The following is a 25,280-nucleotide window of genomic DNA, read 5'->3' as shown; positions in this document are numbered from 1 at the left end:
CATTCAAATACTTAACAATAATGTAAAAGAAAATGCAAAGTATTTTAAAATACTACGTTAAAATTTTGCTCTTAACGCGTGTAGACCTTTGTTTTTATTATCCGCGTATGTTTGTTTATATTTAATTGTGCCTTGTACACACTTGCATTCAGCATTTGTTTTACAGTACACTGAATTAATATATATATTTTCCAGTTTGTAATAAATGTTCAGTTCTTTTGTATCATTTTAAGTATGCTTAAAAGTAAAATTTTTATGCATTTGTACAATTATTTGAATGCACTTTATTTTTTGAAACTCTGGTTGCAGAACTCTGAAACTTTGTGCTTTGATTTTTATTGATATTACGCAAATCTCATTAGGGTTATCGGTCTAGAGAAATGGATGCCTTCGTGGAGGACGTTCTAATTGAAACTGGCTCGCAGACACGTTACACATGGGGCAAACCAGGAAAACGCCCATGCAATTAGAACATTTTCGAATTATTTCGCTTGGCACAACGGATTTTAGAAATCCAAACCGGAAACTTACGCAGTGTTTTTCGCGATTGTTCTATGGAATATGAACACATGCATAATGGAGACGCACTCGTATGCGCATAACGTACATATACTTAATCCTTTGCAATGACGGAATTAACATAAAGGCTTTCACTTTACGTCATATGATGCATACTATACACAGAAACCTTATGAAATTCTATTTCTCGTTCTTGAATACTAGGTATATAGCTTATAACCGTTTCAACCAGGTATCGTCAACGCAGTGCTCGCTGGTTCCAAGATGCTCCCTAAGCAGTTTCAAACTACCCTTTTTCAAATATTGGCCCACGAGCTGCCGAGCGGTAAAGTCGCAGAACACTGAGAGCTCGTTACGAGGTTCGGATCGGGCTGGCTGCATGGGCGTTGTCGTGGTTTCCTCATGTGTAACGTGTATGCGAACCAGTTTCCCTTAAAAGTCCTTCACGAAGGCATCCCTCCTCGTAGGCAGATAGCTCTCGAATGCTTTGTCGTAATCAAATAAACAAGCCAAATCTTTCAAATATCTAAATGGCAATTTTTGGATATTCGGAAGACAAATATTCGAAATTGTAACGAATGATTTTTGTAAATTTCTTATTTTTGCTTTCCCATGGTAAGAAATGTAAGAGCAGCAAAATTAGCCTTTTAACATAAACTGAATGCTAGCAAAATCAAAATAACACTTCATGACAAGATGAATCAACTTTCGATTGCTAGGAACATCTGATTCCGCATACAATGAACTATTTTCTATCCCCATTAACCTCATATACTCTGTCCAACCAGGTGCACTGCGCTTTACATAGATTACTTCCTGTTCATATGTTATTTAATTAATTTGCCTTCTAAATTCAAGCAAAATTCGCATTCTTCTCTTCAGATTGGAAGATAACGAGGGCATACAGACAGCATTGATTTCGCAATGGTTGGTACTAAGAAAATGTTATGTCAGCTGATTGTTGTGTGACAACAACTTATTTCATTGCACAACAACAAGCCTCAGTTTTCTTGCTTAGCTGGCAACATTTATGAACAAAGAACTATAGCAATGTACTAAAGCAACTTTTATTATGAGTTTTCATTTAGTTCACTAATGGCCCACCAGCGGGCAAGCGGTAAAGTCGCTGAACACTGGTAGTTCGATTCGAGGTTCGAATCCCGCGAACGGGCTGGCTGCATAGGTGTTTTCGTGGTTTTCCCCCACGTGTAACGTATATACGAGCCAGTTTCCCTTAGAAAGTCCTCCACGAAGGGCATCCCTCTCTTTAGGCAGATAGCCCTCGAGGCTTTGCCGTAATTAAATAACCTAACCTAACCTAGTTCACTAATGTTTACTGTGGGTGGCAAACTGGGCCAATGATTGGGCCTTGTCTCAGGTGAACTACTCGAAGAGGTGCCAAATTAGCCACAAAAATTTAGAAATTAGACTTCGGAAGTACATCAAGAAGTTGAAAAAGAATTAAAATACTTTCGAGTACTCCGGATGAATTAAGCGAAGAATTCATAATACTAATTTTTTTTTAAAGCGCTGAGGTTTCGCAGCACTGGATGTTTCTAACATCAAAATTTAATCTTCGAACAAACGTGTTGAATTTTAGCTCGTTGCAATGGCTCAACTAGCCTAGATAGCACCATGGCGCAGACGTTAATATTCTCTACTATCAATTGTTTATTAGCAAAGCAACAAATCATGTTTTTGGCATAGATTTAGTCAAGATTTAGAGATCTTGTCTAAATCTACGCCAAACATTAATTTTGTTGCTTTGCTAATTTTATGTTTCACTTTGGTGTGTTTCTCTTTTCTTGGGCTGAAGATTTTACTTCACCATAACAAACTTTGTAAAGTCTATTGAGTTTACATAAACTATATAATATCGATATCAATACTATACAGTATCGCAACAGCCTATTTTTGTTGCCAATGACGAAATGCTATAATTGGCTAGATCTTCTGCACTTTCAATACACCTTTCCTTGGAGAACCATGATCGCTGCGTGGAGCCCGCGAGGCAGCATATCAGTTGATCCGGAACAAATCTCACCACCTGTACACTCTCAACTTATAACTGATTTTGGAACTATTTTTGTCGCAACCCACATAAGGCATAAAGGCCGACTAGAATAGCGTTGAAGGATCTAAATGAAGGTATTTACTGATAAAGTGTTCCATTATTATCAAGTTTTTGCTTCACTTTTGAGTAAAATTTGTTGTCGAACGATAACCATGGTGCGAGGTTGTATTGATACTTATTTTGGGACGGAACTGTATAGTTAGTTTTGTGATGGTTATTTCTGGATTACACTGCTGGATGGATTAAATGAGTTTTCTGTCAGCCTGTTTCATTAATTGTTATGTCTGGAATACGATTGTATCTAAGGTAAGACATGACTTCTTTTTCTTCATTTTTGAGTTGTTCTCTTGTTTATAATGAAATAATAAATTTAATTTTTCATCATAAAATAGAAACGGAGTTTTAAATTTTTAACTTTTTTTGTGTGTGTGTAAGATTTAAGACGAGCCGTCGTGTCTGATTTTAATGCAACTGATATCGACATTAAAGAACACCTTATAAACGTTCAGTTTCGCTTCGTTGATTTTATAAGATAACCAGTATCGAATATATAATTTTAAAAGAATCTGTTCTTGTAACATGAATAAGTAAGCAATAAAATTTTGGAAAGAGAGAAATAAATGAAAAAAATGAATGAATTTTATGAAGGAACAGAAATAAATGAAAGCGATAAAGCTGTCAATTTAAAGATTTGAAACACGAAAATGAAATTAAAACATAAAAACCGGTTCGATCAGATATAGTCAATCTGATTAAATATTAAGAAAAATACTGAATCATCCATAATCAATGATTGATCCTCCAAAATTACGCCTGAGAAGACCGGAATTTAAAATAAAACGTCCACGGTCTAGAAATTTTAAAAGTTTGGAATTCTACCAATAGTCAAAGATTTGTGGAGGCATCCCGGTCATAAATGACGCGCGCAAATTGGAGAAGCTTTCAGCTAAATAGGTTTTAAATATGAAAAGTTCCCGACAGTTCCGGCCCATTTATCTTAATGAAGAAGGATGAAACACTCACGGATCAATTATGGCAATAATCATTTGTCATTAATCAAGATATCCGTTGGAAAGCATTTTAAGTGCCCTAACCATTCTCTCTGTCTGCGACACCCTTGATTTATCCTTTCCGTTTCCCAGGTACACGAGGTAAAGGAAGGAAATCGCTAAGCAAGCTATTCCATATGGGATTTTGGCACAGCATCCTTCAGAAAAAATTCTATTACGTTAATGATTTCTAAATCTTCTAATGTCCCTAAACCTGAAATATACATCACGTGAACTACACTGATGTATGCTGCTATCGTCTTGGAGATGTTCATCCAAGTTCGAATCTTGAGATTGCCAGAGTACAAGCTATTTGTGATTGTGAATCAGTTTAGGTAAAAGCTTTCTAACCGGGGGTGTGGAAAAGCAGCTCAAAACTTATAAGATTTGTGCTATTTTTGTTTTAAAAGGGAGTTTGATATCACAGCAAAGAGAAAAATACTTGTTCGGGCTGAATGTAGATTATGTTTATTGAAAAAAATTGGAAAAAAAACAGCATATCATCAACTAAAGGAATAGCATAACTAATATGGAGTTAGTACAACATCTTTTAAGAAGTGATATAGTAGTGTATGTTTGATAGCGATTAAGGTCCATTTTTACTACACTTTCTGAGATGAAAATATTTAGATACATTTTTTGGAGATCCGCGGCGAATGCTAAACTGTGTTGTTATTTGTTTAGAGCAATTATATTTACTTGATAATTGTAATTTTAATTTAGAAGTCAAACAACAAAAATCAGCGTTATATTTTCAAATTTTCACAGGACTCGTTTCGATGATTTTACCGAACCATCAGCAAATCATGATGGTTCGGGAAAACCATCGAAAGGAGACCTGTGAAAATTTGAAAATATAACGCTGATTTTTGTTGTTTAACTAATTAATACTTGTTCGGCATGTTATTGTATCTTAATTGTAATTTTATTTACTTCATATTAAATTTCTGCTCTCACATTTTACCTCCATGAAAAAATATTTACTATTCTTCTTGTTAAATAAATTGACAGTTGACATCACAGGCATTTTGAAAAGAATTTTATGTATATTGGACTAAATATTGTAGATTTTAATGGGCTTCATATACTATGAGCTCAGTAATGCTGAATATAACTGATTTTATACTGCGAATTTAGTTGTTTTGAAAGAAAATTCCAAGCATCGCTACTTTAAAATCACAGTTTTTATTAGGTAGAGACGTTCTGAATTTTGAAACCATGTCAAATAATTAAATTTGTTTTTTATATAGCATTGCGTCTAAATACATTCTTTGAGGTACCTGAATTTTACAAATCAAGAATTGGAGGCGGTTTCTCTAATCATTTTAAACTAAACATAAGGCAGCCTTTAAGAGAAAACTTACTCATGTGTCATTATATGTCTCATTGCCTTAAATGCCTATTGTATTTTAAAATGAAACACTTACTTTCTTTTGAAAACTTTTGTATCTCTCTACAGTAGCAAATAATATCAAGAACCCCTCCCCCCCATTTAAATCTTTGGCAATGTACAATGAATACTTACAATGCTGAAGGACTTTTACACATGTAATCTTAATAATCGTAGGCTCTAAACAGTTAGCTGTTAATTCTTAGAAAATAACCATTTTAGAAAATCGTTCGAGCTTCTACATCTGCTAATGTTAAATAAAATATTGTTTATTAGAAATTCTTCAGATTATGGATTAGACGCATTTTTTATATCATCACTTACTTTCAAAAGTAAATTTTTACGTTTCAATTAAAAATTACAAATAAGTAATATTTATTCTAAATTTCATGGAAAAAGTGATTTAAAGTTTTACGTCGCCTGTTTTCAAAATTCATTACTGGGATTACTATTGAATCAAGAGTCAAAATTTTCATTACGAAAATTGTACAAATTTTTTTAACTTGGAAGTGTTTACAACTTTGTGATATTAAATTTAATAGCACGAGTGATTAAGTAAAAAATAGTGATTTGTAAGTCAGAAGTAAATTATTTAAGCTGTAATAGGAAGAAAAGCTTATTTTGAATGTTAGATATTCCAAATAAATCAAACGAAGTACGGCATGCAATATATTAAAATAAAACTCTTTACTTACGCTGTATTTAAGCACATGTATTGGTATATAAAGGGCTACTTGTGCTGTTTACATATGATTTTGAAATATGTAAATCTTGAAACCATCCGCCCATTAAGTTTAAAATCCTTTCCTATAAAAACAATACAATTCTTTTGTTATATTTTGAACTCACAGATAATACCATTTTTATTCATTAGGCTATCCTGTACGAAGGCCAAGACAAAAATCTTGAAATGTGCCACGTTTTACTCACGTACGAAGTTATGTGCAGTTAAGAAAATGCTCTGAATTTTTTTCTGATCTTAAAATCTAAAAAAATAAGAAAATAATAAGCTATAGCATAAAATACATTTAAAAAATTTTCCTTTATCCTTCTCAAGAAAACTTCCCTATTTCTTTATAAAGCGTTTTTAATGTTTCTCTGGTTTTCAAGATTGCCATAAAAAAGATGGAAGAGAGGGAAAGAACGGTAGCGTTACATAAGATCTCTGGCTCTATAAAGAGCTAAAAAATTATGACTCTTTGTTAAGTTCATTTTATCTGGCGGAATTTCTTTCACGAAATGAGAAGGGAAATTCTCCTAGCATTTCTTTTTACACTCGATTCTGTTTTAAGCATGCTGGCATTGTAATCTGATTAAATCAAAACCAGGAGAAAAAAAAAAAAAAAAAAAGAGGAAAGAAGATGAAGGGCAGAAAGGAAAAATAACAGATACTACAGATTAGAAAATGAACATATGAAAGAGATATCTCTAATTATCTTTCATTTGCAGAATCTGTTTTTAACAAAAAGATACTTTTTTATCGGCTTGCCTTAGGTAGTATACAGTAAAGATAGTTTCGACCGAACTACATTTTAATTGACTCGAGAACTAGATGTAATTAAAGAGCACGTTACTTATAAGGAATAGGATAAAAATACATTTCTAATAGAAGAAAAAGTATGATTTTTATGAAATCGATGGCGGTAACGCCACAAGTTGGCGACAACTTCTAGTTTACTTTTTTTGGTACTATTCGGTTTCGAGGGCCATAAAAAAATTGCAGCGAAAATGTATGCGCGAAAGCGCCAAATCTAGCATACACGCCCATTTACCAGCGTGCCAAATCTCGCGTACGAGCTGATTTCAGATTGCGTAAGTTTATATAGTTCTGTATTTCTTAAGACGCCATTGAAATACTAGTTTAATTTTTAATTCCTTTTTTGATATCCTATGGATCTAACAATTTAGGAATTACCTATGATGAAAAGTCTGCGATAGAACTTTGGGTAAAGTGCAGAATAACCCACTGCTTGACGCGTTTTTAAGAATTGCACATACTCGGTGTAAAGATCGTGACTTGTAAAGATCATGACTTGTGAAGATCGTGACTTAAAGAGAACGTGAAATATAAATAATAGGACAAGAACTTGCATTTTACGGTGTGGCAACAAGAAGAGGATTCGAAAGATTTTTATATATATATATTTGTTTAGAGAGTTGAATGTTTTTTTAATTTTTTGAATAGTTGTAAGAGTTTTAACTGAGTAGTTAAGAGTTTAAAATTTTGATAGTTTAGAGCTGCAGTATTTATTTATTTATTTTTTTTGGTTCTGTTTTAAAATTTAAATAAAAGTATTTTGTTTATTCTGAAAAATTAGCTTTATTCTTCCTACAAGATTCAATATTCAGTATATTGAAATAAGGAAAGGATTTTTACTGGCGCAGTCGACAGGATCGGAGTTTCCCCGCATATAATTACGAACCAAAATAACTCAGGTGAGAGCTCAATTTACCTTGGAAACGTAAAATAGTTAATTAAGATTATGAAAAGTTAATTATTGTTTCCGTCATGGAATCTTAGTTTATTTACTTGTCAAAGTAATGAATACGCCAGTGTTCAAATGTAATTTTCAAAGTAATGAATACGCCAGTGTTCAAATGTATCTACTTTTCTTAGCAAGAAGTAATTGCGAGCAAATTAATAGACATTTTAAAAGAAATTTATCTTAAGTGTCTTAGTGAATAAAAAATGCTTTTGGAAAATATACTCGGTAGAATTAAGACATTATGATAAATAAGCATTTTCGCTTGTAATTTTTTTTAAATATGAATTCTTTTATCAAAAATAAAAGTTTTCAAGGAGCTTTTTAAGGTGTTTGTTTTCTTGCAAGTATAGCTAGCAGTAAAATTTCAGATATTCATGTGTATATCATCATATTATAATTATTAATGTTCACAGTATTTTTCCGCACTCGATATGTTTTTTTTTTTTTTTTTTTTTCCACTCCGTAAGCACAAATATTTCAAAAATTATCGAATTGATGATTTAAATAAATTTTAATAACTTATCTAAAACTGTCTGTGTTGAGAAACACTGCAGAAGCAGTGGTAAAGATTATTTCATGCAGAAAACTTCTTGATAATGATCTTAATCCTAAATCAGTATACTGCTAATGATTTATATTAATATCATTGATAACAATATAGTCCAGACTCTGATGTCTTTCTCAAACTGCCTTCTTTAAAAATAAAATTTCAAATAAATAAAAAAACTTATTATTAATATACATTGAATTGACTCCAGCCTAGAATTAATAATTCTATAACTTATTTAATTTCAATAGTATAGTCTAGTTACTCGCGTATGATTAATTACGGTGCGATCGCAATCTAGGTAAACTATACTTATCATTTACACTATTGCGCTTCTTAATGACCTGATGGATATTGATTTTTCCGGATAATTGCGTTTTCTTAATATGCTACTTCTAGTCCAACTGATTCCATTTGAGTTTTCTTGCTGTTTTATAAGCAATATGAAAACTTCTTATAAATAATGACTAGATAACCACTCCTTTGTTTTAGACTGGTTATGTACCTAATTCAAATCAATGTATCGGAATTTTAGTAATTTGTTTTCAAATTGTGCTGTTTACAGACAGAAAATAAGGTGGAATTTTCTCTGGAAAAAATTTAATGAGTAGATACATTATGTTTTTCATCAGCGTCCTGTTAACAGTGAGAGAAAGATTGAGTTCATAAGGCTAATTAGAAAGAAACTGTAAAAAGAAAAAAATGAACCCAAGCAGGATTTAGCAAGGAAGACAGGAATAATTCTACTTTATGCATATACAAAACTTCATTCTACTCTTAAGCCAAAACTGCAGACGATACTATATGATATAAATTTTATTTTATGGAACTCTTTTTCTTCGAATTTCTCAATTAAGTCTGGTGTTCAGAAGCAAAAAAAAAAAAAAAAAAAAAAAAAAAAAAAAAAAAAAAAAAAATTAATATTAAAAAAAAATATTGTTATTATTTAATAGTAATTTTAAAACTCAGTTTTAAATCAAACGTTTAGTAAATATTTACGTAAATGAGGCAGAAAGAAGAAAATGTTATTAGAGTGTATCTCGTCATATTTCCTCATATTAGAAATTTTTTAGATATTTGATATGCTACGAAATATATAGATTAATAATTAATATAGATACGAAATGCATATCAATAAGAAATTTTTATCTAATTAACTTTAAAAAAATTAAGTTTACTTGAATCATAGTTTTTTTTTTTTTTTTTTTTTTACCCTTTTTAAGTATTCTGTGACTTTTATTCTGTACCAATTTTAAACTGCAGGCTTAACAGCTACACTCTTAATGATATAACAAAAAATTTCTTCTGCGTGTGGTGCATTTTTTGGCTTCTGAAGATTATAAAAAAATAAGTAAATAACAAATAATTTTTTTTTGTAGATTTTGAGACAATGAGATGGAAGTAATGTTTATAATAAAAGCTGCTCGACATCTACGAATTAAAATGAAGACTACTATTAAGTCTATTAATATAATCCAACTAATAATTTCGGGTGCCTTATAAATGTTTTCTGGAAATTATTGACACAGTCAGGCATAATTTAATTTGTCACTATGAATTATATTACAGAATACTGCATTTTTTCAATAATAGTACCTTTTATTTTTATTCGGTGTCTGGAATTAAAATATATGCTTCGATTTAATTTTAAAATGTAACTAAAGATTTCTTTTACCTGCTTTTAGTCGGTGCTGTGACAAGAAGAGCTGTGGAAACAGAAATGAAACACCCTCCGATCCCGTGATAATTGACAGGTAGGATATGTGTTTCTTGGTGTATACTTTTCCATTCGTTGCATATATATATATATATATGCAACGAATGGAAAAGTATATATATATATATATATATATATATATGCATTAGTTTTGTTATATATGTATATTAGTTTTGTAATACAATAGGTTATGGAGCAATAATGGTAAAATAAACTATTCTATTAATAACCATTTAAGCTATTATTATTATATAAATTTTCCAATAACTTGCAGTTTTATATTTCTTATTCAAAATAATAATAATAATAAGCTATTTTTTAAAGTCCTTAGTTTCTTTTAAATTGCTTAATATTAAATAAACAATCAAATAAGATCACTAATCGCTGCCACATCCAGCTCGTTTTCGATATTCATTCGCCTGATCTCTAAATTTAGTACAAATGTTTGCGCAGCAGATGGCTCTACAACTAGATCCAGTTACCCTGCCCTTACAGTACACCTCTGCCCGCCTTATATTCATCTTATATTCACGACAACAACAGTAGGAGGAAAATATGTCCGAATTTGCTTGAGTTTTAGTATTCTGAGTAATGCAGCTTTTAAAAGAGCGCAAGAACGGTTGGTTATGTTGCCAAGAGCCAGTGGAGTAATTCATGACACAATTATTAAATAGTGTGTAACTTTTTATAGCTAATTAAGAAATACAGATATGAAAATTAATTTTAATAGCTCTAAATGATTTTGATTGAAGGTCGTAATCATTTATCGCAGAAATATAATCTTCTAGAATAATTTCCCACTCTGTTTGGGTAACCGACTGAGAAGATTTCTACGTCATTCACGTTTCATCTTCGAGACTTTTTTGTATAAATGACATTAGGATTTATATCCTCCAACAAAGGGAAGAGGAGACGCTAGTCAGTTGTCTAATTTTCAGAAGATTATTAAATTTTCTATCAGTTACAGATATGTTTCTTAAAGATAGGGTGCCATCTGAACCATGTAACCCTCTGCGTCATACTAAAAGACTACATGAACTAGAAACATTTTGGGATATCTTTTATAACAGCCAGAGGATTCTTTGTGGTGGAACAGAACATAAATAATTTTGGTTGTTAAATTTTTTTATTTAATGTTGACTCATTTCTTACTATCAAAACGATACTAAACCAGCAATATCTTAATTTTTCAAAGCACATAAAATAGTTTAATGGCTATTCACTTGTTTTTAAATATGGAAAAGTATTATAGTAACACATAAGGACATCTTCACAGCATCTATATATTACATTGGCGAAATACATTTAAACAATGAAAATGACAGTACGAATGTTATAAATTTGCGAAGAAAACTTTAAATATTTCTGCAAGCAAAAGGTCATACAGCACATTATTTTAGATTTGATTATGAAGTTGTTTTGTTATTTTTCTAATAGTCTACTTTTTTCTATTCTTTATTTATCATTTTTCAGTTTTCCATATTTAACTATATATATACTTTCTTTATTTATCATTTTTCAGTTTTCCATATTTAACTAGTCAAGGTATGTTTCGTAAAACATACGTAAAATGCTGCAATATAAATTACATAAATTTTAGCGTGAAAAATCAGCTATCGGAAACAATTTTCCCCCCTATGTTGGAAATTATTTTAGAAGCTTATAATCAGACTAAAAGATATTTAAACAATTCAGAAAGGTTTTCAACCTATAATACAACCTAAAATATATTGTATATATATTGGCTTTCAGATTATCAAGATATGCATTGAAGCACACCTGAACTTGCTCTCACTTGCCACTAAATGCTTAGAATTAATTGAGAATGTATTAACAGGGATTCAAGTTTGCCGTCTCTCAAACTTGTAGTCAAAAGACTATTTGTAATCTCATAATGTAATTGATTTCTTTCTGCAAATGGAGTAATATTATATTAAAAATTACGTCATTTCAAAAAAGTGGTATTTTGCTTGAATTCAGCTATGTTCTACTATAGAATGGCTTAGGTATTTCTCAGGTTTTGAGAAAAATTTTAACTGCAGCCGGAGTTTTCTATAAGACAGTCTTCAATATTTCTTTACTATGATTAGAGATTGCAATATCAGCAGGGAAGTCCATTATTCACTTGATATTTCTTTTAGCATTAATAAGACTAATACTGATATTAGTTACAAAATACACATTGTTCATTGGGACCTTAGTTTCATTCGGAAAAATAAAGGTCCATGCCCCTGCAAAACACGCACAAGAAACATCCGAGGCTGAACCATAAGCCCAGCATCTAGTTAACGTAAGCTGAAAAAAAAAAATGGATTTATATTAAAAATTTTTAGTATACGAGACATAAAGTTCGGCCAGTCGGAGACATGAAAACATATCACATTTCTGATTTCTGTTCACATTTGTTTTTAGAAGTAGAGGATAATAAGATTTCCAGTTCCAAATCTATATAAAACTGTAAAATTGATGGGAAGATTTCAGGTTAAATTTCAGTTACGAAGTTACTGCAAAGTTTGACATTTAATCAATAATTACCTTGTAGTATTTAATAATTTTAGCGCACGATTAAGTTTCTGTAGTAAACTTCTTTAGTGATAAGTTTTTAATTTAAAAATATATTTTTCATTAAATGTTGAATGCAAAATGCACTCCGTTGCTTTAAATGAACTTATATGCTATTAAAGAATATTTATTTTTTTTGTTACACTCTTATCAAATTTTACTCTCATAATTTACTCTTTTTCCATTTCTTATATTTCGTTAATTTTTTTGCCATATATTCATTTCGATTTAACATATTTTATTTCTTATCTGTCTAAGATAAATTTTATTTTATCTAATATATTATAATATAAATAATAAGATAAAGAATATATATAAAGAATTAGAATAGTTAATATTTATTATAAAACCATATAACCTATTTATCTGTATAGAGATTTATTTATATAATTTTATTATTTATATATGTAAAATGAAACATAGTTCTGTTACACACGCAGACTATAACAGCGTTCCGTAGAGTTACGCCATTTTTAATTTTAGAAATTAACTCTATTTGATACGGAAATATTCGTACATTTAGAGCATAGCATTGAGATAAATATCTATATTGAGGTAATATATTTTCCTTTGTGAATTAGGCGTAACAACAAACGTTTAGCTAAAAAACACTCTTGTTTTCCTCATTCAAAAAACATATTGCTACGGTAAAATAAATTTTGAGAAAAATAAAACATTTTAGAAGATAATTCAGAACTGCAAAGCAAATATGCTATTTGCGAAGGAAACTAAATTTTCAACCAAAAATTCTACGAAATATACGAATAAAACTAACTTTGGTACTTTTCCGTTTTGCCGGCGCAAGCGATAAAGTCGCCAATAATGGTACAACCCATGCCAAACGAAATATTCTCGCTGGTAACCTTTTACGCCTCAATTTCAAAACAAGTCGCAGCTTTTTCTTATCAGATTGATTGTTTCTTTCAATACTGGCATATAATTACATAGAATTTTTATCAGATAGTTCAGTTTTATGTCTAAGGCCATTTTCGGTAATAAAGTTAATTAGGATGCAATCACAGTGCTTACCCGAAGCCGAAAATATAGAAAAGGTAAAGTCAAGGGTTAAATTCATCAATTCTAACGAGAATGCATTAGCGAAGTAATGCACTGCAGTTTTACATAATTTCTGAGTAAGCTATTCGCACGAATTGAAATATTTCTTGCATTTAAACTTGTGTTCCAAATTAAGATTTAACTTGAAATTAATGTAGATAATTACTGAGAGCATTAGATTTTTGTAGAGTAGTTTACGTGAGATGAGATCGCTTGGGGTCACGTGATATAAACCGGCGAATCAGAATGTTGAACCGTGAAAGCATAGTAAATTCTTAAATTAATGTGTTTTTACAAATTTATTGTCTTTATTTATTGGCTTTTTATAAAATTTTAAGCGATATTAAAATGTTTATGCCTTCTTTTTTAAAAAGAATTCTTAGAACTAACATTTTTTAAATATTTTTTACGTGTATACTGTATGTTGTCGCCAATAAAGTCTGCTTGTCGAGATTTGCGCCGGCGAAACGGAAAAGTACCCTAACTTTCTATAATAGTTCATCTCATATATTTTGTATCATCATCTAATTTGTATAAATAATATGCATATTTCTAAAAGAAGTTTAAAAAAACTGATTCTATACTGTACAAATATTTAAAAAAAAATCATTAAAATGTATTCGCCACTGTCAGTTAACCCAGAGTCTTCAACAGGCGCGAAAATCAGAGTAACTGCATATATTTAGTCTTGTCTTTGAAGTATATTGTCGTTCTTTGGTGGATTTTACCGGAGTTCTTTAAACACTAGATTTTCCTCTTAATTACAAATGAAATGTAACTACTTTGCTGCTGATTCAATAACACGTTTTGCACGGTTATTTTCTTAATTTTCAAAAGGGCCAACCAGCGGCGGAGCGGCAAAATCGTTGATCACTAGCGAGCCCACCATTGGCAGTGTGGTAAAGTCGCTGAACACTGGTAGTTCGAATCCCGCGAACGGGCTAGCTGCATGGAGTTTTCGTGGTTTTTCCCATGTGTAACATGTGTTTCCCTTGGAAAGTTCTCCACGAAGGCATCCCTCCCCTTAGGCAGATAGCCCTCGAGGCTTTGCCATAATCACACACAATACAATACAATACAATACAATACGTTGATCACTAGTAGTTGGATCTGGGGTTTGAATCCCGGCGAACGGGCTGGTTGCATGGGCGTTTTCGTGATTTTCCGTATGTGTAACGTGTTGTGCGAGCAAGTTTTCCTTAGAAAGCCCTCCGCGAAGGCATACCTTTCCTTAGTCAGATTGTTCTCTAGTGCTTTCCCATAAATAAACCAAACTAAACTTCACTTTAAAAAACTTCTTAAAATTGTAGCTTTTTGATGCTTTTTCACTTTTCACTTTTTCTGACATTTTTATTTATTTTTATTTATTTGTCTTTTTAGAGCTCAAATGATTCTTCCGACAATCTTTTTTTTCAATTTTAATGAATTAGCTATTTTTTCGTACACATTTTCTGTACAATTCCGCCCCGCCCCATTTTAAAGAATATTATAAAAGAATAATTGCACCGAATTCCGCTTAGTGTGATATGTATTCCTTGTATTTCATGTATTGATTTAATTTTTTAATATATTTACAGTAGGTTTCACATTAATGATTAGGAAGAAACATAAAATGACTTGTCATTTAAGACAAAGTAAGTCAAGACAAGTCATTTAAAACAAGTTTGGTCAACACTTGAGTTAGTTCTAAGAAAAGAGCATTTTTATTTGATTTATACGATTTGTAGTTTATTACTCAAAGTACAGAAAACAATCTAGATCCCGGATGGAGCTGTACTGAACTGTTCTGTTTAAGAAATTGTACAATAGAACTTCTGTTTTTCAAATTTAAATAAGTCGAATGGAATGATGAAGTGTATATTCGAAATTGTTATTGCCTTTTCTCATTAGCTTGTAGAGACATTGGGTATATTTTTGGAAGCCGGAGAGATGAAAAATTAGCAACGCTTTCCCCGGAAATCGAACCGCGGACCTCTGGAATACCGGCCCAGCGTGCAGAACCACTATATTACGAAGGCAGGAGAAATACCTTATATACTCCCCCTTTTAAAGGGCGACTGGGATTTTTAGGGGACTCATTCGCCAAATCCTGGGTGTGGAGAATCCTCATCCAAAATCCTTTTAGTTAGGGTGCTACTGTAGAGACATTAGGTATATTTTTGAAGCAGGAGGGATGAAAAATATGCAATCGTGTTCGCTGGGAATCGAACCACGGACCTCTGAAATACCGGCTCAGTGTGCTGACCACTACACCACGAAGGCACGCTAGGAAGGCGGGAGAACAAGGTCGTAGCTAGAATTTCTAGCGCCCGGGAACAAATAAAGAATCTGCGCCCCTTTCTGTGTGACAGAAACGGAAAATATTTCATTAAAAAATTTCGTAGCATGACTTTGGTGCCCCTTGGATGCTGCGCTCGGGGACAGATGTCCCCCCTTGCCCCACCCTAGTTACGCCACTGCGGGAGAAATACCTTATAAGCTGAGCTTTCGATTAATTGAATGTCCCTTTATCTCCCTTCAGCTTCTGCTCGTGGAGGTTCCACTGCATTCCATTGCGCAAAGAGAAAAACCATAAAGAAACATCCACACAACCAGACAATTCTGTTGGAAATCAACCCCGTAACAAAACTACAAGTATTCTGTAATCTTATCCTCTGAGCCACTTTAGATAAATTCAATGAGTGTTACATCGCCATAGGACGATGCATACTCCAAGTATTACCATACTTGTAACATACCCGATAAAAATAGCACTGGATCTGTAGACTGCTGCTCGCCCGCTAGGAAACGATAATGGGTCGCGTGCCAGGAAGCCTTTATCAGACAGCGTCCTCGCTTGTTACATCAAAGACCCTCTAAAATTCGAATCCCCCGATTTGAGAGTCCCGCTTTAGCTCGACTGAACTGTCATCTCTCGTAGCTTTCTGAACCTCGGTGGTTTCCTTTAGCTGGCTGTCACAGAGACTCAATTGATAACTGGAGTCATTACTTATATTGAAATTAAATTATTGATTTAAAAGCAGAAATTAATTGAACTCCAGGGAGAAATTATTACCATTTCAGGCATTCCAAATTTTGTTGTAATTTCACTTTTCTTAAATATTTCATAAATTAGAGTAAAAAAATTGATACAACAGTGGGAGAAACATTTCGTATGATTTTTTTACCTGTCATTTCGCAAAGCTGTTCGCTGCAGTAACGCTTATGTAATTGCAATTAATATACTCACATCTAATCAGCAAAATTTACTGTACCGCATCTTCTGATTGTAACACTTTTAGAGCGGCTGCATTTTTAAAAAACCGCTGCGTGTTGACCTATTCACATACGTATACAGAAGAAATTTAGTAAATTTAAAGCGTGTTTGCTTTTCAGAATTTATTAATGACAAGCGTATGAACATATTTATGTTATCAGTTTATATCCTTCATGTCAGTGCTATATAGTATCTTTCATACCATAGCTTGAATATACAAGTAATACGGTTTCACTAGACGACCATCCAGAAGTCAATGCATTTAATTCGGCTAAGTGTACTTTCTAAAGTAAATGAATTAAGAAAAAAAAAAAAAAAAAAAAAAAAAAAAAAAAATTGGAGCTAAAAAAAAAATTGAATCAGAGAAAGGCTTGAGCTTTCCTGAAATTTTCTTTGAAATTCTTACATAGTTTGCAGAGATCATTTTATGTTTAAAGTTGTTTTCAATTCGAATTTTCGGATTTTTAAGAGACAGCTTTAGTCTTAATTTTACCTCTTGCCGTTTGAAATATTCTCTCAAAACAGGGAAATATTGTGGGAGGTAGCCCAGATTCAACAGAAGAATTTTTCTTCTGTTAACCTTGTTCAAAAGGAGGAATGGAAAGCTTAAGAAATCAGACTTCACTGAACTGTCAATCTTTCGTGTTATATAAATCTAAACATTAAAGAAACGAAGACTGGGGAGAAATTAGGCGTACCATGCTTTAATACAGCCCAATACCCAGAGGTTTATATAAAAACGATAAGGAATTTTTAAATACCCTTGAAAACATCATATTCGTTGAAATACATATAAAATACAAAACTATTTTGTGGCCTAATAATTGATTTGTTAGCAGTAAAAATAAATCAGTTTACCTTTAAATGTACGGGCCCACCAGCGGCCGAGCGGTAAAGACGCTGAACACTGGTAGTTCGGTCTGAGGTTCGAATCCCGCGAACGGGCTGGCTGCATGGGCGTTTTCGTGGTTTTCCCCATGTGTAACGTGTATACGAGCCAGTTTCCCTTAGAAAGTCCTCCACGAAAGGCATCCCTCCCTTTAGGCAGATAGCCCTCGTGTGCTTTGCCATAATTAAATACACCACACCACCTTTGAATGTACGAAAATAAACTCAATTTTTTTCTGTTAAATGAAACGTTTCAAATATTTAAAAATAACTTCCTTGTTCCTTCCTTGTTTGTAGCGTTAAATGAACACAATATAGATGATTTCCGTAGGCTCATTTTTTCCTTTCTTTAAATTCTCTTTATCCATGAATTCTGTTTTGTAACTTTTAATAAATAGACTATCATATGAATGAATTGAATGGTCGTGCATGGACCCTCTCCACTTCTTTATAGAGCATGCGTGATGTCCTCCCTAGAGCAGTTGGAACTTCGATGAATTGCACATGGATTGTCTCTTGTAATGGATTTTGTTTGAAGATAATAACGAGTCACATTTTCAACATCTCAACGTATAATGTTTCTTTTCAACGAGTTGTTTCTTCCTTTATATTAAGATCCCCACCTTCTTACTCTATTATTAGTTCATATAAACACGTGAAACGAGTATTTTAGCTACTTTTGGCGTCATGTTTCCAACATTTTTCTGATACTTTGTGCGCCCTATAGCTCCTAAACGCTTGTCCCTCTGCCCTAAGATTTCCCAGTTCTTCTACTTGTGACATGAGCTTTCAGAAAAGTATATGGAGTTCCTTGAAACCGGTATCAAAGGTAGGTAGGTCACGGAGGACTGGAACGCCTGGTGTCTAACAGAGGTAAACAGGCATATGTTCCACTTCCTAGTCTAACTACAGCAAAAGCTCCCTGGAGCCGCACGAGGCAGCACCAGGAGATTATTGAGGTTGTCAAAGGGAAGTACATGGCCTTACAAGGGCATTAGTAGGATTATATTACAGATTGAAGAGGCAAGCTGTGGTGTTACAGATAGTAGGAAGTTAAACTGAAAATACTTTACAATAAGACGTACACATAAAAAGACCTAAAAACACATAGGCACACAATACACAAAACACAATGCGTAAAATGCATAAACAGAGAGCACATAAAACAGGTACATACACATAGTCACTTAAGGCACAAAAAGACAAATGGAGTACATGAAGTCACACGAGAGCTGGAGCACAAGGTTAGTGTAGGACTGTTGATTTTTCCGATAATAACCCTATGTGCTATATCTGACTTCGAATCTAAAATTTTCTGAAAAACACAAAAACCTTGTCTAAAACTTAAAGGTTTATTTAACTGGAACTTCAACACTGATGAAAACTTAACATCACAAACAAAAACTTAACATCCTGGGTGGAAAACTTCAAAGTGCTTTAAAGTAACAGCTATGCCGGCACGGTGAAGAACACTTTCCCTTAAAAGACAGAATCCATCTAGCCCTTTCGGCGTATATCTCCATTCCGCTGAATTCAGACATCCGCTCCTACGTGTTTTGGACTTAAACGGCCAGGCTGGAACTGGAATAGGACTGGATCAGGACCGGAACAGGACTGGAACAAGACGGGAACCGGAACAGGACTGGATCCGCAACAAGACGGGAACCGGAACAGGGCGGAAACCGGAATATCTCATCCCCTGGCTTCCGCCCCGGGCAGGTCTATTCTGGCTCGAACTAAAAGGAACTGCGGTGCCACTAAGGAAAGCACCTCCTTTTATTGCCGGCGGTTGCCGTTACTACAGGCGACTTATGCAAATATTTAACATCCTTCCACCTAAGGAAAAAAAAAAAAAAAAAAGAAAAAAAGAAAAAAAAAAAAAAGAAAAAAAAAAGTGAACTTTCACATCAAAGTAAAACAATGCAAAAGAGCCTTAATATGCCAATCTGTCCGGCGGAGTTACAGTTCTACCAGATCGTGTTACAGGCCTGACAGATTTATCATCTATGTTGAGTTTAAGTTCAGACAAAGAATCTTGTTTTTCATTCTGCAGCTTCACGGGTACATCATTTTGCGCTACCTCTAAAGGATACAGAGTTCGAACTGCTCTAAGCAAAATTCCATTTCGGGTCTTTACTCTTGCAAGCCGATCCATTCCATCAGGTCCTGGAAGTAGTTCTATGACACGACCAAGTTGCCAAAAAAGTCTTTTGTCACTACTACCGATCAAAACAATATCATCTAATTTAATAGTAACTTTCCTTTCAGCTCTTTTATGCGAAACCTTGAGAATTCCCAAATATTCTTTACGAAATCTATTTTTAAATGCTTCTCGTACAGTTTGAATATACTGAAATCTTCTTTGTAAATTACTTGATTTAATACCGTATTTTATATCCCGCAAACTACTAGTTCTAATTTCTTTTAAAAAGTCGGCAGGAGTTAAAGCTTTAAATTCAGGATCGGAAGGAATTACTGTCAACGGTCGGTCATTAAGAATCGCTTCACAGTCACACAGTATCGTGTACATTTCTTCATAATTTAAACAAGCATGTTTAAGAACTTTTTTAAGGACTTGCTTCATCATTCCGATCAGACGTTCCCACCAACCACCCCACCATGGAGCACTTGGGGGAATAAATTTCCATGTTATCCGCTCATTGGCTGCCTGCCGATTAATTTGTTCAAAATCTATTAATTTAAATGCATTTGAAGCTCCTACAAAATTAGTTCCATTATCACTGTACACAGTTGTGGGTTTACCTCTTCGTGACACGAACCGATGAAAAGCCTGAAGAAACACTTCTGTAGATAGAGAAGTCAGCAACTCCAAATGGACCGCTCTATAAACGGCGCATGTAAAAACACAAATCCATGCCTTTTCTTTGTTTCTCAACAATAAAGGACCACAAAGGTCTATACCCGTTACTTGAAATACTGCTGAATCATTTACTCGCTCTATTGGCGGTGGGGCTGATATGTGGTCAACAGGTGCAGCAGAATATCTCTTGCAAGTAATGCATTTACTCAAAACAGAACGCACCGTTCTTCTGCCAGATAACAACCAAAACCTTTCCCTTAAGGTATTCAGTATATATTGTACACCTGCATGTCCTTTCTTTTTATGTTCTTCCATAATTAAATTCCTAACTAATGGATGTTCTCCTGGTAATATTATAGGTGTTCTAAACTCTAACGTGTCATCTCTTCGAAACGCACCAGTTTTAATTCTTAGAATTCCCGCATCGTAAAATGGACTAAGAGTTCGTAAGCATGCGTCTTCTATATCCTGAAACGATTCCGATTGAATCAAGCGAATAACAACCTTTTCTGCAAAATCAATTTCATCAACAGTGAGTTCACCTTTCCTTTTTTTCTTATTTCTGCAATTAAAGAAAAATCGTTGAATCCAACCAACAACTCTAACTGTTTTTCGATAGCTAGAAAATCGCTCACTCAAACTAAACCTTTCAGTAGACACTAGAGATGAAACCACTGCCTTTTTTTTCTCGCTGGCTATTTCCGCTTCATCAGTTATAAATTCGGCACTCGGCCAATTTTCTTGCGATTTTAAAAGCCAGCTCGGACCCTCCCACCATTTTGACCGGGAGAGTTGGCGAACTGAACACCCTCTACTTGGAAGATCTGCAGGGTTAAGGTGACGAGGTATATGCCTCCAATCCTCCACACGTGTCAAAAGCCTTATTTCCTGTACTCTATTTTCTACAAATGTCCCCCATTGTTCTTCCCTTTTTATCCATGCAAGGACAGTAGTTGAATCTGTCCAGAAAAATATACTTCTGGCCTCAAAGTCTTTTAGAGCGTCTGCAGCAAGACGAGATGCAATAGTTGCTGCTAACAATTCTAATCTTACAATGGTAGTTTCCTTTTTACCACAAGGGGAAACTCTAGACCTAGGCTGAAGCAACTGTACTTTAACTGATTCAGGTTCTTCTACACGAATAAAAACTACTGCCGCATACGCTGCTTGACTGGCGTCACAAAAAACATGGATTGAACACTGTTTTGGCTGATATCGTATCCACCTTGGAATTTTAATGTTTTTCAAAAGAAAAATGTCCTTTACCCATTTCAAAAATTTACTTTTAATTTCGGTGTTAACTTCTTCGTCCCATTTTACTTTTGTTTCCCATGTACGCTGTAATAACATCTTAGGTAATATAAGGACTGGACATGTTATACCGATGGGATCAAATACTTTATGGGCTATTGCCAAAATACTTCTTTTCGTAACTTTCTCGAAACAAAGATTTTGTAAATTAGCAACATTTATTTGAAGAGTATCGCCTTGTCTTTCCCATAACAAACCTAATACATTCGCAATAGATTCTGTTTCTAAACTACAGTCGGTATATTCCCAACCCCGCAATTCAAATTTTCGTTCTGCCATAACATCTGAAGATACTTTCATGAAGCGCTGTAATTCATCTTCACTTCCAACACTTGTTACACAGTTATCAACATAGAAACTATTCATTAATTTAACAATAATGTTGGAAGAATATTTTTCATCTGCATCATTTTTCTCCAAAATTGAATTTAAGTGATATTGAATAACAGCTCCAAGTAAAAGTGGACTACTAGTTACACCAAATACGACTCGACAATGACGAAAATGCTTCAAGCCATCTTCACCCTTTATCCAAAGAAATCGGAGGAAGTTTCTGTCACTAGAATTCAGGCCAATTTGTAGAAAGGCTTTACGAATATCAGAAATCACCCCTATTTTTTCTTGGCGAAATCTATTTAAGATTGTAGGAATAAATGAAATAAGGTTTAATCCCTTTTCAAGACAATCGTTGAGACTCGGAGAACCCTTTACTTTAGACGAAGCGTCAAATACTGGCCGTAACTTCGTAGTACTATGTTCCTTAACAACATGTCTATGTGGCAAATAATGATGGGGTAAATCTAATTCATTTACGGGTACTTCCTCTATTATGCCCTCTTTGAGCCATTCTTGGAATATATTTTCATACTCTTGGCGAAGATTATCTATTTCAAGTTGCCTAATCGTACCGTGCAACCTTTTAAGCGATAACTCAAAATTATCCGACAGGGGAGGGTGCCCTTCCAACCAAGGCAAAGACACTACAGAGCGGTCATCTTCTATTTTTACAGTATCAAGAAAATGTTGCCTGGTAGCCTCATACAATTCCAATTTAGTCTTTTGTTCGGATGGGTCCGTAATACCAAGCGAGTCGAGGGCCCATAAATCAGAAATACAAGCCTCTTTATTCAACATTGATGTAACTAAGAATGTTGAACCTTCACTATTCAACTCCCCGGTTTTTCCCATAACCGTCCATCCTAACTTTGTTTCAATAGCTACAAGACCGTTTGAAATTTGTTTACGATTCCCCGTTAATAATCGTCCTGCAACATCGGCTCCTATTAAAATTTCTATGGGTCCTTCTAAACGATCTGTTAAACTTATTCCACAGTCAGCAAGCTCTTTAAGCCATATTCCTTGTCCAATAGAAGGTATACTATTACAAATAACAGGCTGACTTAACGCATCAAAATTACAACTGTACGAGCCAGACATATTAGATAAATGAATTTTGTAAACTTTATGTTCACACAAACTGGTCGTTGTACCGCCAAATAATGCGTGGCTAAGGTATTCCTTTACCGTATACCTGTAACCCATATCTTGAGCTGCGCTTTGTAGAATATATGACCTTTGAGAACCAGTATCAATTATAGCTCGAGCCGAACGAGATTTTTTTTTTATCTCCTTTAATTATTACTCTTATTGTTTGCAGCAAAACCTTAGGAGACCTTGAAGAAATGTTGGCGAGTGTTTCAGCCTGATTTGGAGGCTGTTCCGTTGCCTTGTCTCACTCATTTGTGAATGGCCCTTACATAGAAAAATATGATGCCTTTTGCCGCATGTAAAACAAACTGTTTTTAATCTACACCTCCTGACAGAATGTCCAGATTTCAGACACAGATAACAAGAGCGTGTCCTTTGGACCAAAACTTCTCTTTCTGACAACGATAAGTTACGCGCCTGAAAACATTCCGCAGAACCATGATTTATACTGGAACAAAATATGCAGCCTTTTCTAGCTTCATTAGAAGAAGTAAACAGTTCAGCTGCCGTAGGTTTTAAGCGAGGTTCTCTTATCTTTAAACCCGAATTCCCTTTCTTATTACCGTGAGCCAATCGATCGAAAACATTGAAAGATTTAGCTGCTAAAGAAATTCTTTCCTCACTTTCAACTTCACCGCGCAAGAAACATAAAAGGCGCTCAAGGTCAGATTCCCTTTCTCTTAACTCGGCGTTTTCGCCGGTTAAACTTTCTGATCCTTTACGCGAAAACCTAAGTCTCTCCCAGGTTTTTAAGACTTCATTCGGCAATGCTGATTCTACCAATGGATATAATATCGCGCAATATTTGCCTCTATTTATTCCCAATATCTCCAAGGCTCTTAGATTAGATTCGAGTTCATCATATAGTTCCCGCAAAGAATGTGTACCTTGTTTTTGAATAACAAGGGTTAGCAAATCACGAACATAAATCTCCGTTAGTAATTCTTTGTTACCAAAACGCGTCTGCAATGCTTCGATTGCGCTCTTGTAACTATCGCCAGTTGGCGGAAAGCTTTTAACTATTTCCTCTGCAGGAGAATTCTCCATAGCCTGTGCTAAATAAGCGAATTTATCATTATTATCTAATGTAGGATCTTTATCAATCTTTTGGAATTGCCCCCAAAATCCTAGCCATTTCTTCACGTTGCCGTCAAAGATAGGCAATTTAATCTTCGGATAATGTAACATTTTATTCTGAACAAAGGACGGATCAATTAAAGTTACATTCGGGGTTCCAAAAGTGAGATCTTTTACTTTACTTTCCAGAAGTCTCCACCTATCAAAATATAATTCAGATTCATCTATTTCCTTAATAAGTAAAGTCTCGTCTGTAATTTCTTTAAACATTAATTCTCGTATTTTCATTTCAGTATCAAACAAAATTTTAGCTTTCTCGGAAATAACTTTTATTTTAATTAATTTTTCTTCCTGATTATATTTAGTTTCTTCATTGTCAAATTCATTACAAGCTTTACTGAATAGTCTTCTATATTGAGTTCTTGCTAATTTTAAAGCTTCCATAATTCAAAAATAAAAAAGTCGCTTACCTTGCAGATAATATCCTGTCGCTTGATGCCAAATGTTGATTTTTCCGATAATAACCCTATGTGCTATATCTGACTTCGAATCTAAAATTTTCTGAAAAACACAAAAACCTTGTCTAAAACTTACTTATAAGGTTTATTTAACTGGAACTTCAACACTGATGAAAACTTAACATCACAAACAAAAACTTAACATCCTGGGTGGAAAACTTCAAAGTGCTTTAAAGTAACAGCTATGCCGGCACGGTGAAGAACACTTTCCCTTAAAAGACAGAATCCATCTAGCCCTTTCGGCGTATATCTCCATTCCGCTGAATTCAGACATCCGCTTCTACGTGTTTTGGACTTAAACGGCCAGGCTGGAACTGGAATAGGACTGGATCAGGACCGGAACAGGACTGGAACAAGACGGGAACCGGAACAGGGCGGAAACCGGAATCTCTCATCCCCTGGCTTCCGCCCCGGGCAGGTCTATTCTGGCTCGAACTAAAAGGAACTGCGGTGCCACTAAGGAAAGCACCTCCTTTTATTGCCGGCGGTTGCCGTTACTACAGGCGACTTATGCAAATATT

The 25,280-nt window shown here is 34.0% G+C and overlaps 1 protein-coding gene and 1 long non-coding RNA gene across 8 annotated transcripts in view; one reads left to right on the top strand and one right to left on the bottom strand.

Moving 5' to 3' along the window:
* Positions 1-25,280, top strand: part of LOC146993028 (transcription factor unc-3-like) — a 101,520-nt gene that overhangs the window by 11,396 nt on the left and 64,844 nt on the right. For 3 of the 7 annotated variants that reach the window (XR_015038659.1, XR_015038658.1, XM_085808032.1), the window contains exon 2: positions 9,751-9,819. Coding sequence is in view for 2 of the 7 variants with exons in the window: in XM_085808032.1 (XP_085664158.1) it covers positions 9,751-9,819 (69 nt within the window). In the remaining 5 variants the exon portion in view is untranslated. The other 4 variants (XR_015038656.1, XM_085808031.1, XR_015038657.1 and 1 more) reach the window with 3 other exon arrangements.
* LOC146993029 (uncharacterized) overlaps positions 1-25,280 on the bottom strand; it is a 51,506-nt gene that overhangs the window by 14,931 nt on the left and 11,295 nt on the right. The gene's annotated exons all lie outside the window — the stretch shown is intronic.

This window comes from Stegodyphus dumicola, chromosome X1 (genome assembly GCF_044657685.1).
Source record: "Stegodyphus dumicola isolate Sdum_Otavi_A_Nest chromosome X1, ASM4465768v1".
Taxonomy (NCBI): Eukaryota; Metazoa; Arthropoda; class Arachnida; order Araneae; family Eresidae; genus Stegodyphus; species Stegodyphus dumicola.
Note: the sequence above shows the minus strand (reverse complement) of the source record. Positions and strands in the feature narration are given on the sequence as shown.